The sequence below is a fragment of the Mya arenaria genome, chromosome 1 (genome assembly GCF_026914265.1).
Source record: "Mya arenaria isolate MELC-2E11 chromosome 1, ASM2691426v1".
Classification (NCBI taxonomy): Eukaryota; Metazoa; Mollusca; class Bivalvia; order Myida; family Myidae; genus Mya; species Mya arenaria.
In genome coordinates, this window is record NC_069122.1 from 33,558,793 (window position 1) to 33,575,826 (window position 17,034).

The following is a 17,034-nucleotide window of genomic DNA, read 5'->3' on the forward strand; positions in this document are numbered from 1 at the left end:
CTGATTTCTGTCTCCGTCTTCTTGGCGCTCCTTTGCTGCTATTACTTTATGGTTCGGATGAAAATGCATTCCTGAATGTGTTCTTTTATTGTGAAATGCATGAAAGCTTACTTCTCTTAGTAGAAGTATGACTGATGTCTAGGTACATGTACACTTATAAATGGCCCTTAGCATATATTGCTGTTTTCAGATACACAAGTGTTAAATTATTTCCAAGGCGTTCAAGCAACGTGTAATTATTGTAATTACATTTGATTATATTTATTTTTTGTTCATATATAACCATTCGCCAACAGTTTATATTCATCCTATCTCTATATATGTATGTTCATTCACCAAATACCTTTGTATGTGTTTCGTCTTTTATATATATGTATTTCATATCATCATTATTAGAGGCAATAAAGTATTGACTTGGCCATTGGTCAATATGTATCCAATAATTGCTTTAGACTAATCAAATTATTTAATTATAAAATTACATATTGAAACAATGTGGATACCAAGTTATATTTTTATCTGTACATACATCATGAAGTTTTTAGTTTAATAATTCAAGTGAAAGGAGTTGAACAGTATTATCCATTTAAAATCATCAACCTAAGATGATAATACGCGCCTTTAAATGTAAAAAAAAACTACGCAAAATATATCTTTTGAAACACTTATCAACTCTTTTTACCATTGGCTTCAATTTTGCGTGGCCTTTTCGAGGTGCATAAAAAATGAAAGATAGGGAAGGAGCAATTGAGCACATTATATTTTGCTCACTATGATAAAACATATTTGTCTGCACTATCATTCTAGAATGAAGGGTTGGATCCTTGCATGGAGTTTATTGTTTGTTCAGTGTTTTGTAGACGCCCATTGTAAGATTTTTAATAATACTCTTTGTTTATTTTATTTTCCATCTCTTGACTTGTACAATTAAGCAAATTACTGGTTAACGTGTGATTAATATTTTATTTATATAACTTTAAAGTTCCTGACCAGTGTTTGTCTTCTAAATGTCAAAATGGAGCCACATGTGTGGGCCACGTTAACGGCTATTGGTGCAACTGTCGTCCAGGATTCAACGGCACTCTCTGTGAAGTCGGTAAGTACACATTGAAGCATAGATCTAAACAGGCACCATCTTAATTCTCCTGAGTTTCATAATGTCTTCTTGCAAAACTGATCTAAGATTGATGTGAAATGTGTTTTTCATGTGCTGTACATTTAGGTATGTTTATGTGTTAAACATATTTCAAGAATATTTATTAGGGTATTTTTGAAATAGTTTGGCCCCTATACGCATAAAAGGTCCTTCTTTTGTATCGATGAATAACAATGGACTTTAAACTTGTTAAATAACCGTTAATACCAAATATACCCCATTGGACATTCGTGTTTATTAGGGATTGGCCGCATTTTTTCAAGCGCTCATGCTGTATGAACGCAGTACGGCACACGAGCATATTCCATGTTCATAAGTCATTTGCTTGCTTGCCCTACTGCGTTCATACAGCATAGACGCAAGAAAAAATCACTACTTATAATTACATGTTGAAAGAATTTTCATTGTGATTAAACGTTAGCAGTTTATTCTTCAATTCAGTATCAGCTTTTAAATAAGTGTAGCAGACAAGTAACGTTTGTATATAAAAAGAAAAGCTGTTTTAGTAACGTCGAATATCATTGGTTAAAGATGCATCGCGCATACAATTGGAGCGCAATATTGAAAATAACAATGACGCCATAATGCTTTGCGTGTTATACAGTATGAACTTCAAGTTTTATCAAAACAAAGAACAAGGCGTATGCAAGTATTTTACACCAAAATAACCCAATGTACGGGAACATAAACTGACAAACAAACACACTACTGAAATTTCCTCGGGTTACCGCTTCGACAATGGGAATTTGCTTTTTTTGTGCCAAAGTGATTGATATTTATATGAAAACCTATGGAAACAAACTCTCTAACCGAAATTTTAAAGAGACAATCGTATTTAAAATCAATACATAAACATGTATAACAAACATAAATTTTGAGTGTTAAACTTTAATTTGTAATTATAGAAAACATGAATTACTTAAAACACGATTGTGACCGTGTATTTAAAAGCTGAAAACGCAAAAATATGAATTGATTGTTAAGTGCTAAAAGATATAATTTGATCGACTATAGTCTAATATTAAAGCTGGAAATACCTTGTTTCTTGCCCATTTCTTTCAAATTAAACTCGGTATCCTTTACAAGAACCATTGTTTTTCTTTTGAAAATATTAAAACATTTGTATTAATTGTAGTAAAACTTATTTGGGAGTAAGAGTGCATCTTTTAACATAATCCCTGTTTGATGGCACAGGCGTTTACGCCAAATACATAGAACACAGAAACGAACAATCACAAACCAGAAACAAGAAACAACAGCACAGTAGATATATATATATATAAAAAAACTAAATGTAGATTGTTAGGTACCGCCTTGAAACGGTGAGTAAATGTTAATTTACTGGAGGATTAAACCCGTCTGTGTGCACTATCTGACCCTTATCCCTACAATCACAAATAAAGTAAAAACGTGAAAGGTAGAAGTATGCATTAACTTGAGGAAACTTAACAATAAAACAAATAATAATAAACTAATACGTAAAACTCCAAGTACTTATTCGAAAAGAGATCCTGACTTCATTTGCAAACGAAGGAATACAATTCAAAATACCTAATGCAAAATCTTTTCAAAGAAACGATGTAGTTATAGTTTGAAACTTTGAACATCACACACAGTCTGCGTTAGGAAGTAAAGCGTTTAAAACTGTAATCATAGAGTTTCATAATAAAAAGCATCATTGTATTCAAATTGGGAACATAAAGAAAACATGTTTTAAAATATAAAAAAATGCGATATGTATTTGCTTAAATTTTATAAAAGAAAGCGAGGTCACACACATTCCTAGCAAATCGAAAACGGTTTTAAAGATAACACGAATTTGCAATATTTAAATACAATCAAGCACTGAAAGTTAAGTAATGTAAGGACGCCATATTCAACTTTATATTTTTTATGATATACTCACCAGAAAGAAAAAGAAGGCAAGCATTGCCGTTTTACCAACAGTTTAATAAGATCGATCCAAGAAATTAATTGAGTCAATCTGCCCTACTAGCTCTGAAAACATTTTAATTCTACTAATCTTCTTTAAAACATCACCATACAAATCGGAATGATGAGCAATACTATTAACTCTCAGCGATGTAAGACTATTATTGTACTTTGATCTAATATAATAATGAACATTAATCAATTTAGAGAAAGTTATATTTAATTTATAATATCCATTCAACAATATACCGTTGCTTTTATGTTGATACCATGTCAAATATAAAGGTTCAGAAACGAAATATACTTTTAATCTTACACTATCGCCCACGAAATATACTTTTAATCTTACACTATCGCCCACGAAATATACTTTTAATCTTACACTATCGCCCACGAAATATACTTTTAATCTTACACTATCGCCCACGAAATATACTTTTAATCTTACACTATCGCCCACGAAATATACTTTTAATCTTACACTATCGCCCACGAAATATACTTTTAATCTTACACTATCGCCCACGAAATATACTTTTAATCTTACACTATCGCCCACGAAATAAACTTTTAATCTTACACTATCGCCCACGAAATATACTTTTAATCTTACACTATCGCCCACGAAATATACTTTTAATCTTACACTATCGCCCACGAAATATACTTTTAATCTTACACTATCGCCCACGAAATATACTTTTAATCTTACACTATCGCCCACGAAATATACTTTTAATCTTACACTATCGCCCATGAAATATACTTTTAATCTTACACTATCGGCTATGGAATTTACTTTTAATCTTACACTATCGCCCATGAAATATACTTTTAATCTTACACTATCGCCCATGAAATATACTTTTAATCTTACATCTTGTTTAAGTCATTTCGTATTGTTTATCTACAAATAAATATACGTAACTATACTCGATATAAATTGCACACGCAAAAGCACGCACGCGCACGCACATTCACATACACGCACACACGCACGCATGCACACAACACATACACAGACAGACAACACAGCACTTGAAATTGTATGCGTTGCTCCAGCAAATCTCATTTGAAGAATAAAGAGAATGAAACACACTCAGTGCTGACGTTTTTTTTATAAATTAAACGAAGCAAAAACTGTCAGAATATTTGTTTGATTTATCTTCGGGAAGAGTAAAGCTATTGCAAATAAAATCGGAATTTTGTTAAACGTTCAATGACGCTCATATTTTGAATCAAGTGTAATAATAAAATGATGATTTTACTTTTTCAAAATAAAGATAGTATTGGATCTTCTTTTCGGGAAATATATTGAAAGTGTTCGGCATCATTTAATAACAAATTAAGATTTTTTTTTTTAGAAAAGTCTGCAAATTTTACTAAACTTAAAACAGTTGGGATTTATCTCAAGGTCAACTGATACAGACAGAAAGGGTTCGTGTTTTATCTTCATAAGTTTGGTTTAAGCAGGATAGCTTAAGGGGTTTTGATATCTAATAAGTAAACGCTGAGCAGAAGAACAGGTTTCATTTTTGTTTATTCTCAGTCCATTTAAGCTTATGCCTGTATATTTCATATCGACTGATAATATCCTGCCTGAACTTATCTTAGGGATATCCTTTAAAACAATTGTATTTACAAACACTTTATGAATGGCGTAGCGTCTCTTTACAGATATAAATGAGTGTGCTTCGAGTCCTTGTTTGCGTGGGGGAACGTGTCAAGACCAGGTACATGGCTTCCGATGTGTTTGTCCAACTGGCTTCACCGGAGTCCGTTGCAATAAAAGTGAGTTGCCTTAAAGGAACTGTGTCACAGATTGGCACCAAAAAAGATTTTTTTCTGTAACGAATCTCAGGACAATTATCTAATAAAATGTGTGTTACGCTTTGATATCATAATTGTAAAAAAGGTATCAAAATGTAAAAAAAATATTGTGTCGGAGACCGGGTTGGAACCCGCGTCGCCAAAATTGAAGTCCTGCGTCTTACTGACTGACCTATTAAGGCTTATTCAAATCGGGTGACATAATTAAACTATACACCTACCTCGGTAATATCACGTGATAACACCGACTAGCCAATCACGCATAAGGAATGAATTCTACCTGGTAGACTTTACCAGTAATCTATTTAATGGAAAATTACGAAATAACTACTAAACTTAAATAAACTATGTGGTACTTCAATTAGTAAGTTTCAATGCATTGTACACATCGATGCCAAGTTTATGTCAGTTCTCGACAATTTTCTTTTTCCCCCGCTATTTTATCATCTGTGAGACAGCCCCTTTAAATACTTGGTTAAGGTAACAACCCAGATAACGTTTTGGTAGTGGATCTGTAATTCAAGGACAAAATGAATTTCAACAGCTCAATTTATATTTCCTTATATTTGTCTTTACTGATCATAAAGGCGGAAGCATATTAGCTAGTATAAACGATGATATTTTTTTTTCAACTGAATTTGATTCTTCACAGACATTGACGATTGTGCCCTTAATCCTTGCCAGAATGGAGGGTTGTGTTTTGATGGAGTCAACTCCTACAACTGCTCCTGTCCAAAAGGTTACAGCGGGCAACTCTGTGAAATAGGTAAGAGTTTTTAAAGTTTATATACAGTTCTTACATAAAGCTTATATAAATAAATTAGTAAACAGCATGTAAGTCCTATGTCCTTTTACGTGTGACCTCGACTCTACACTATTAGTTCTTGATGTAGTTGTGCAATAAACATTGCATGGTAAAGTTTCAAAATTTAAAAATAGTATTTATAACAAAAGTGTTATTTTTCAGATGTGAACGAATGCGCATCATTACCATGTGCCAATGGCGTCTGTATTGATCAAGTGGGTCAATTTACCTGTGTATGCGCCCCTGGTTATACCGGAACATGCTGCGAAATAAGTATGAGATATGTACGATATTTGTTGATTTCAAGATCGTATTCTAATTCACGAGTGTCATAAAAAGATATACTTTCACTAGTGGCGAATCAAATTTTCTGTTCCATTTATACTCACTTCGGAGTTTTAATTGGAATTTATTATTTTTCTAAATACCCCCTTTTCTGAAAAGAGGGTGTTTCACTCCGCTACCCATTGCACGCCCCTCACGCAAAATTATAGCTGATGACGTAGCTGTCATTTTTTTCTTACGTTTTTTATTCACTCGTTATCTAGTGCAAACATGTTATGAATCAGTGAACGTTTAATAATGAATTTATGTTCCAAATTATAATAGTTAATACACGGAATCTCTTTTACATTAAACAGTTCATGAGTACATGGCAAAATTACAACGCCGCCATTTACTGAATGCAAGATCGAGCTTGTTAGGAAAATATTTGCGGATTACCATTATATTAAAACAATTTTCTTAGTTCTATAGAATGTTTCATGATATATATGGGTATTTGGACATCCTTCACTGTAAGAGAACAGTCTGAATCGCTTAAAGGCAGAACGTTTTTCAAGTAAAGAGTGAATACCAAGCTTAAATGGGGTAAAATCATCAGTTAATCTGTAAATTGTTGTGTTAATTTTCCGGGAAGTTCGTATTAACTGTTATTAATTCACTGATAACGATATCGAACAGCATGAACAAATAAGATGTTCTTATGAAATTAAACCTCAAGACGTGTATATAGTAAACTTTTAAGCTGTTATCAAGTTTTTCTTCAACTCATATAATGTAAGTATATAAGTGTTAGAAACCTAAATAAACATGACGGACTAGTTAAATAGCTGTTAACCTGTTGTGTCATAAAAAGTAGTATTCAAAAATGAAAATCTTCAACCTCGGCTATAACCCAATCGTGGATACTATTATTTGCCCAAGACTGGGCCTATACTTCAAAGACAAATATGGAAGACACTACTTGTAGAAATCGTAAGTTACGACATGCCGAAATCATAAATTAGGAAGATAGGTCTGACAAAGTTCAAAAATTGGTTTCAAACAACACAACATTAATGTCCATGTGTATGTATGTTTTATTATATATGTGGAATGCAATGTGATATATTTTCACGTAGACATTGACGACTGTCAGTCCAGACCTTGTTTGAACGGTGGCTTGTGTAAAGACGTGGTCAATTCCTACACGTGCACATGTCGCAGAGGGTATACGGGCGACAACTGTCAAAATGGTACATATGTTTATATCTAAAATTAAATGTTGGCAACATAATAGTAAATATTTTTTTTCCTCTTAAATCATCACTTGAACCCAACTGCGTGAAATATTTTCAACTATTTTGTGCTCTTATTTTTTGCAAGTGCATTAGACGCATAGATGCATCTATTATCATTTTTTCATCCGTTCATGACTAATTCATATTTCTGTATGGTTCGTTTATTTCATAACCTTCACACATATCAATGTGGCCCATGATATACACAACTCGCGATTTTGTTCTTCAAAAGATTGCGAAGCGTATGTTTAAAGAACATGTGACATTTATTTCAGATACAAACGAGTGCGTATCATCACCTTGCCAACATGGTGGCATTTGCATGGACAATGTCGGGTTCTTTGTATGCGTTTGTTCTGCGGGATACACGGGAACCCGCTGCGAAACAAGTAAGTACGTTTAATTGCTGTATACACAACATGTTCTCAGCGGATATTGGATTAGAATCATATTTGAATTAGTAAAGATATAAATGTTTAAAAAATGAAGCGTTTAAAAACATTACTTTTATATGAAAAAAAGAATTTTTCTTGTGCAGCTTTTAAATGAAAATAATGTCTCTGATTTTGAGTGTGTATGACGATTTTATATGCGAAAACATTGCACCTTATGACTACTTAATATGGAGACAGGTTTCAGACACCAATCTGCCTTTGTGTACAAACACTGTTTCATGGGCAAAAACAGTGGATTAAGTATTTACCGAGGAAATAAATAGCGACAATCGTGAATAACATAGCATAACTGTATTAATGTGTTTTTTTCCTGACATCTTTTAGAGACGGACGAGTGTGCCTCCAATCCATGCCGGAACAACGGATTATGTACAGACCTTCTTTTGCAATTCAACTGTACCTGTCCTTCGGGTTTTACCGGACGATTCTGTGAAAATGGTTCGACAAATATTATCACATACTAAGGAATAATTCAAAAACGATAGTTCTAATCACCAAATAACCAGTCTTTTGTTTCTTTTTAAGACAAAAATCGAATAATTTCATAACATTGAAGTCGTAATCGTAGGCGACAATGACCCGAGTATTCGTGTATTCTACTTAACTATGTCTTATAAATGAGGAAAATCGCTAATATTTCGTAAAATATCTTCGTTAATTGGTCTTTGCTGATTGTTTATTGTAAGATTTTTTTACGACAACGTAATTTTAAATCAATTGCTAAACTAACGAGAATAATAAAGAAGCTCCACTTGTGCTTAATATTCAATCAAAATGATAAAGGCTGCCATGGTTGGAGGATTGCTGAAATTTAAGGATTCGTCAGGTTACGGAAAGGTGCTATTTTAACAATAGGCATTTGAACGATTTGTTAAATTCAGTGAATGTACGACCAACTTGGCAATACTCACGCAATAATGTTAACGTTTGGCCTTATCTTAGTATTATTAACCAGAATTGTTTTGCCAATATGCATTACGCATACTTCTTGCGATCAATGGAGATACTTGAATAATCGCCACGCGACTGTCTCCCTTAGTTAAATTTAATTGTCATTTACTCCGAAACAAATATTTGTATCATATGAGATGTTAGAAGTGTTGCATATAGGAAATTTGCAGACATTAAGTTGAGAGCATTGTTTTTAATCAGAAATGATTTACTTGAAGATAAATCGCATTCGGAACTCCTCGGTCATTTTTATCGAAAACAACCTCGGATGTATGCCGGTATATCAGTTAAAGTAGTTGGTAATTTTTTTGAATTAAATCATTTTAGAAATGTAGTGTTCTAGATTTGTATGGATCTAAGTTTAAACTGATTGCCAGTGAAGTATATTATTGCAAACATAATTAAGATTTCCAAGAGTAAAGTCATAAAGTTTAACTGCTAAATAAAATCACTACGCGATCTACCTGCAGCGGACTTAAACGTGCCTCTTTTTTAGTATGTATATCTATCTATCTATCTATCTATGTCCAAATACATCCGGGGTTGTTTTTCAAAAAAATGGCCGAGGAGCTCCGAATGGATAAATCGCTCATGATGGTTATCATAATTAGTGAAAACGGATAGAGCAAGAAGGGCATTTTCAAAAGATGACCTTAGAATGACAACCTAAATTGCTGGAAGGCTTACGACTCTGAACACCCTTTAAGTGATGATCATTTAAAAGTCAATGGATGGGGTTCCTCAGTCAAAGAGCTTATTATTTGATTTTCAAAGCGTTGTGGTGTTTTGTATTAAGGACTGTAACTGAAGTTTGGGCATTTGTTGAATTAATGTTAACGACAATTAAATGTAACCCGTTATTTTTATTTAAAAGAATGCTTTCTTATCATAGGGCCAAGAAGTCAAAGGGAAATTCTACATAATAAAAAGCACCCTCAAGTACGAAACAATAGTAGTGACAACAAGTCCTTGTTAAACATAACGGCGGGGCACGAACGGGCGTTTTAATATGCTCATTGGGCTATTATTTTGTTCATTTGTAGGTTTGTACTACTACTAGTATTGTAATAATGTTCACATTTAGCGAATATTATTTTATAATTAGTCATATCCTATATGCCCCATCGCTTCAGAAATACCGAATACGCGTATGATTTGTCATAAAGGGACTCTCTTTAATGTTGACATTTGCCATGTTCACCGTATTGAAACCACCTGATTGTATTCATTGTTGATTAGAACTGTCCTGGTCGCAAGCGCTGACTTCTTTTTGTATCTTTATCGCGTTACTTACTTAGTCGCCAACTTCAAATACAAAAATACATTATTTATATACATTTCCTGCAGGTTTTAGAATTGTTTCACAATATTTACAATTTGCAATATCTGCGTTCATTCCAGGAAAAGTATGTTATTTGCAAATTTATCAAAGGGCCCGATTAAGGCTGTCTGTCATTTAATTCAAGTTCACATATTTTGTTCCATGTACTTTTGACATACGAGTTAATGTACGAGATACACGAAGATGCATGTATAAATTATTCGTCATAATTACTTATGATATGTCCTTATAGTTATAAGTGCATGCTCATCGGCGCCATGCAGGAACGGTGGCCTTTGTAATAACGTTCCCGGCGGATACATTTGTACATGCAATCCGGGATACACAGGCCAAACGTGTGGAATTGGTACGTTTTCTTTTTTCTAAAACCCCTTTTTTCTACGTTTAGTTTTGTTATGGAAATGATAACCCAATTATTCATTCCCTACAAAAAAACACAGGTATCCGACATGGTACGAAACTGAAAACAATTTGTGTGTAACCAGGATTCCATCCGTTGCAACATTTTACGACTGTTAGAAAAACTTGTGTAGGCATATGACATTTTATGACGCTTGTGTACTGACTGACAATGTTTTATCTGTATCTATATAAAGAGCAAAACTACCTTGAAGGAATCGTTTTTATAGAAGTTTGTGCTGTTGAACCAGGAATGGATACGGACTAATTGTCCACTTTAATTGTGTAACATGTATACCAAGAGTTCAATGCCCGATTGAATATGTCCATCATTTGCTTACAGCGCACCAACCCGTTCGTCTTAAAGTATACGTTACTTGAACGAGTAATGTGAAATTGCCAAATTTAGTAGTCTATACGAGTTTATAAATGGTCAGAATTACCGCCATGTAAACATTTCGGCTTTAAAGTTAAATCATACCAGTCGAAAAAAACTGAAAATACCCTTTTCTTTTGCCCAAATATCCCAGCCTACTGTACATACGTTTTTGATACCGTAACTATCCAATGAAAAATATTTAATATGAAGCTTGAGATGGGTATACAGGTTTTATAAACATCGCATGAGTTGTTCTACCGGGTATATATATTGTACTAGAGTTGTCACTACAACTGTAACATTGTTGTTACTGAACAGTTATAGACGAGTGTACGTCCCAGCCCTGTTTGCACGGTGCAATATGTCAAAATCATATTAACGGATTTGAGTGCGTTTGTGCTACTGGATATGAAGGAACGTATTGTCAAAATGGTTAGTATGAGTTTATTTATTAAACTTTTGATATTTTATCATGACAAGTTTTGAACACTTTGGAAACTATTTTTAATCACAATAGTCTTCTCCTTATTCAATGATAATTTCTCGGTGACAATTTTTGACAACTTTAAACAATATATAATCATCATTCTTTTTTAATGAATGATAATTTCTCAGTGATATGGGGCAGCTGTTTGATCTTGACTTAGAGTGACCGAAGAGGGTGTACGTTTATTGTACGACATCAGTGAGATATTCGTTAAACACTATAAGCGTATTAGTCTTGTATATACCTGCCGTCCACTAGGCCTCCGAAGCGTTCACGAAAGCGGAAGTTGCAAAATCGGGATGTTTCGGCATGTCTTCGCGATGTTCTGAAACCCTGTCGTGTCCTTTCTTAATACTTCTGGAATGCATGCGAATACATGCCGAACGGGCCCGATGGCAAAGCTTCGCCTATTAATTGAGTAATGATACGGAATGGTTCCAAAACTAGCAAATTATTATCGGCAACCCTTCTGAAAAGCATCGGGGTTGTAGTGGACGGCAGCTAGAGCTTATCCGGTTCTGTTACGTGTGTCGTGTTAATCACTGTCACAAACACGTGGCAAACACGTCATTATCAACATAACACAGCATAGCACATTGTCAGTTTGCATGTTTGCAAAATGTCTCTTTGATGTTATGGATTTGTTGATGTATTTTTGTTTGGGGAGGGGGAGAGGGAGGCATCGCTTTGGACTTTACTAGTTTATTCTTACTATGGTTAAATTGTCATTTTAAACCAGCCCCATAAACTGTGGATCAACATCAACTGATAAACGTTAATAACAGAGAGTTTGATTTATATCAATACCGGGACACTTTTTTTATATAGATCTTACTCGATCTTAGTCGTAAGTTTGAATGACCTCAGTGTCGTATTTTTTTCATTTTGCTACCTATTTGTGTGAATAGAAGTTTAGCCAAGAACAGAAATTAACACAGAGATGATTAAATAACACAACATCCTCTGGTTTTTACCTTTCTACCTATGTAAGATTATGTAAACGGGCCCCGTGTATAATGTCTCTTTGAATGAAATTACTTGAGAATTATTTTGAGAATTCATTTGTTTCATTGAAATGGGATGCGCCCTCATTATCACCTTATTGCACCCGGGTTGACCGGGGTGTTTTCATGAATGTTACTGTAGTAGTAGTACTCACGCGTTTGACTCTAGTATTTTTTATGAATTTTATTATAGTATTAGTGCTCACGGGTTTGACCCTAGTATTCTCATGAATTTTACTGTAGCATTAGTGCTCACGGGTTTGACCCTAGTGTTTTCACGAATGTAACTGTAGTATTAGTGCTCACGGGTTTGACCCTAGTGTTTTCACGAATGTAACTGTAGTATTAGTGCTCACGGGTTTGACCCTAGTGTTTTCCTGAATGTAACTGTAATATTAGTGCTCACGGGTTTGACCCTAGTGTTTTCACGAATGTAACTGTAGTATTAGTGCTCACGGGTTTGACCCTAGTGTTCTCACGAAAGTAACTGTAGTATTAGTGCTCATGAGTTTGACCCTAGTGTTTTCATGAATGTAACTGTAGTATTAGTGCTCACGGGTTTGACCCTAGTGTTTTCACGAATGTAACTGTAGTATTAGTGCTCACGGGTTTGACCCTAGTGTTCTCACGAATGTAACTGTAGTATTAGTGCTCACGGGTTTGACCCTAGTGTTTTCACGAATGTAACTGTAGTATTAGTGCTCACGGGTTTGACCCTAGTGTTTTCACGAATGTAACTGTAGTATTAGTGCTCACGGGTTTGACCCTAGTGTTTTCACGAATGTAACTGTAGTATTAGTGCTCATGAGTTTGACCCTAGTGTTTTCATGAATGTAACTGTAGTATTAGTGCTCACGGGTTTGACCCTAGTGTTTTCACGAATGTAACTGTAGTATTAGTGCTCACGGGTTTGACCCTAGTGTTTTCACGAATGTAACTGTAGTATTAGTGCTCACGGGTTTGACCCTAGTGTTTTCACGAATGTAACTGTAGTATTAGTGCTCATGAGTTTGACCCTAGTGTTTTCATGAATGTAACTGTAGTATTAGTGCTCATGAGTTTGACCCTAGTGTTTTCATGAATGTAACTGTAGTATTAGTGCTCACGGGTTTGACCCTAGTGTTTTCACGAATGTAACTGTAGTATTAGTGCTCACGGGTTTGACCCTAGTGTTTTCATGAATGTTACTGTAGTATAAGTGCTCACGGGTTTGACCCTAGTGTTTTCATGAATGTTACTGAGATAATATTGCTTTCAATGGTTCGATCCTAGTGGTGTCATTAATGCTTTTCTAGACCGCATCTCTTAAGCTATCTGATACGAAAACTCCGTTTTAAATGCCTGTTGACCTTATGTTATTTTGGTACCATTTGTTAAAAAGTTGTGTGTACAGAAAATGATCATGCATTGTTTTTTACCGAAAATAATATATGAAAGACGTGTTTTTGCAAAATATTGCAGAATCAACGTCTGTTTAAGAGAGTTAAAAAGTGAGCAATAACTATAAGTGTGTGCTTGTTGATACCAAACTAGTTTCAGTTTTGCTTTCAAGGTATCGGCGGTTAGGAAACCTAACTCGCAAGTTTTGCTTGAAGTAAAAAACGAATGGTTTTGTGTACAGTTTCAACAACATGGTGGACAATTGCATGTAGCCATTATTTCCGTCTTCAAAACAATGGAACCGCAGATGATCGTTTGCCCGTTTTAACTAAATGGTATTCCAAAAAAACCCGTATTGGATCACAGTCCGCCATGTAGCTTTTTAAAGTGAACTAGTTTTCGGATTGAACGAACCGACGAAACTGTTACAACAAATACACAGTTCGTTCAACGGATATAGAACCCAAACAAGTTTATAATACAAAAAACACCCTAAATGTATGATGAACATTCAGGTCATTTATTTTACATATTATTAATCAACATGCAAATTGCTTTCAAATTATACGTATTCGGTATGAGGTCAACAGGTATCATAATTTAACATTATGGTAAACGGAGCTATCAGAAAACTAGCTTAACTGGTCTAGTTGAAAATTGATATTTTAATTGTTTGAACATTGGTGACAAAATTTTCTGTTTATCATCAGTGACGAATATGTGCGCGGTATCGCCATGTTTGAACGGCGGTACCTGTAACCCACACACAGCCTTCTACAACTGTACTTGTCCAATAGGGTTTGAAGGATTCCATTGCGGTATATGTAAGTACTTTATTAAACTGGATCTCCAAATTGCTTGAATAGCCTTTGTCGTTATTGACATTTTCCACTTGGAGACGTCTTCGTTTTCTTAAGAGGTCAGACTCATAATTTCGCCAATGGGATCGTCGTAAAGATTCACATATAACTATTCTGAAGAGCTCTGACAGCCAATTATTCATTAAGGAAATTACAACCGCTAAATTTCAATTTAGTAACGAAAACAACTGACGAATTTCCATTTAGTAATTTATTATCAATTTAGAGTGAGCAACATTTAACAACTTACTAAATAATGCATTTATGGAAAATATTAATCACTGATATCAAGATTGTAACCGTGTATTTAATAGCAAAAATCGCAAAAGTATCAAATAATTGGTGAATGATAAAATATTTATTGTGATCTACTATAGTCTCATAAGGCAGAAATACCGTGTTTAATGCTCATTTGTTTCAAATTAAACTCGGTATCCTTCATAAGAACAATTGTTTTCGACATTTATTCATCATTTTTGGAGTATTAAAATGTGGTAAATCTTATCTGGGAGTAAGAGTTGTTTATAAGGTTGCATATTTGCGGGGCATTTAGAACTGCGCGATAAGTAGACGCCGGACTTGATCTGCACAAGGAATACTTAAATGAAAACATTAGTCCTTAAACATTCTTTAAACATGGAATTGAAAATAATAAAATAGGTATGTAATATCCATGTTTTGATAGATGTAAAATAGGAAATGAAATAGATAATGCTTTTTCTCTTACTTTCCAGTTGAATTTAATATTATGGATAAGTTAGAATAAGACCTGAGCTAATTACAAGCCCTTTAATATTATGTTCTTTCCTTCCAAACAACTAAATGAACTTTATATAATTTCATATCTAATTTTCCCATTTCCAGATTTCAAAATCAGAATGTTAAATAGAATTAATTTTGCCCAAGGTTCACGAAAAGCTAAAAAACCCCAATGAAAACATTGGTTACTAAAAAGATAATAAATTCTTATGAGAAAAGCATCAAAACCTGTTTAGAAACTAATAATTCTGTAGTAATCGCATGCTTGGTCAGGTGACAGGCACCATGTAATAAAAGTTAGCAGTAAACAAGAACCATAACCACGTAAAATTCTCTAAGGATCACATGTATATAAATGCTAATGAAAAGTCATATCGAAATTCCTCTAAAAGTTGCATTCAATTAACAATATTGAAGATTAATAAAAACATGAAGTTAAGTTGAATTTAAATGACATATCATATTATAATACACGTACTTAAAATGAAATGCTTACATTTCAGCTGTGAATGAATGTGAACCACCACCGTGCAGTAATGGTGGAATATGTCACGATGGTGTCAACAACTATACTTGTGTGTGTCGGGATGGGTATACTGGTGGAACTTGTTTAAATGGTGAGTAGGTTTGAATCTGAAAATACAAATGGTCAGTACAATACAACAGAATTGGTATTTTCTTGTGATAAAAAGGATAATTTGAAATCACAAAATACATCCAGTATGATTTAAACTGTTCTTTCTAAGTTTGATATGTATTGATAATGTGATGGAAAGCTATAGGAAATGGTTTATCTTTAGCTCATTTTTTTTTTAGAAACGGACGAATGTACGCCAGATCCATGTCAAAATGGAGGTACTTGTGTGGATTTGGTGGCGGCGTTTCGGTGTCGGTGTGTATCAGGATATACCGGAACATTTTGTGAAACAGGTACGCATTGTTTTATCATTATTATTTATTATGGGACACTTTGTATTAAGAAATAGAAGGAATGCAAAATTAAAACTTGAATATAATTATTTCCAGCACCAATATTTGGGGCGTCACTTCACACGCAACACAGAACCATGGTTGATAATGAACTATAAAACGGCACTAGTTACTACGTGACAACAGTTTATACAAGATACAAGCTAGTGCCAAAACATTAGTATACGGTTCTGATTATAGGGTAGAATTTCATAGCTATTCTAAACTTGAACCATTTACCTGATGAACAAAACAATTATTTTTTAAGTTTATGAAATTTTAATTTATTTTAACATCTTGGTCACAGACATAAATGAATGTGATCCGAATCCCTGCCAAAGTGGGGCGATATGTACGGATCTCGTCAACAGCTACAACTGCACGTGTATCGCAGGATCGAATGGCCAGAATTGTATACGTAAGGAGTTTTGTTTGCTCACCTTTTTCGGAAGAAACTAAACTGTTCAAAATATTGACATGAAACACATGTAGTTAGCACTAATATGCACATAGGCAGCAAAACTCATACCTGATTAATCAATGAAAGAAATAGGTCTTGTCAAACTGGTTTCTAAATATGGCATGTTTTCATGAATACGATACGGTAAGATGTGTATACGTTTTTTCTACTGCTTCATATTGCGACATTTGAAAGTAGTATTAAAGTTTATAAAGTCTGCTGAAAATAAAAGTTCATGGTAATTATTGTTCATTTAATAGTAACATATATGTCCACTGTGAGTTCATATAAGGAATGTTTGTTT

The 17,034-nt window shown here is 34.0% G+C and overlaps 1 protein-coding gene across 1 annotated transcript in view; it reads left to right on the plus strand.

The window, feature by feature from the left end:
- The first annotated feature begins 808 nt into the window (after window positions 1–808).
- LOC128226582 (neurogenic locus notch homolog protein 1-like) overlaps window positions 809–17,034 on the plus strand; it is a 74,570-nt gene continuing 58,344 nt past the window's right edge. The window contains exons 1-14 of the mRNA XM_052936535.1: window positions 809–815; window positions 983–1,096; window positions 4,766–4,879; window positions 5,571–5,684; window positions 5,886–5,996; window positions 7,127–7,240; window positions 7,561–7,674; window positions 8,065–8,178; window positions 10,266–10,379; window positions 11,130–11,243; window positions 14,393–14,506; window positions 15,805–15,918; window positions 16,118–16,231; window positions 16,578–16,688. Coding sequence (XP_052792495.1) covers window positions 809–815; window positions 983–1,096; window positions 4,766–4,879; window positions 5,571–5,684; window positions 5,886–5,996; window positions 7,127–7,240; window positions 7,561–7,674; window positions 8,065–8,178; window positions 10,266–10,379; window positions 11,130–11,243; window positions 14,393–14,506; window positions 15,805–15,918; window positions 16,118–16,231; window positions 16,578–16,688 — 1,483 coding nt within the window. The remainder of the gene's footprint in view (window positions 816–982; window positions 1,097–4,765; window positions 4,880–5,570; window positions 5,685–5,885; window positions 5,997–7,126; window positions 7,241–7,560; window positions 7,675–8,064; window positions 8,179–10,265; window positions 10,380–11,129; window positions 11,244–14,392; window positions 14,507–15,804; window positions 15,919–16,117; window positions 16,232–16,577; window positions 16,689–17,034) is intronic.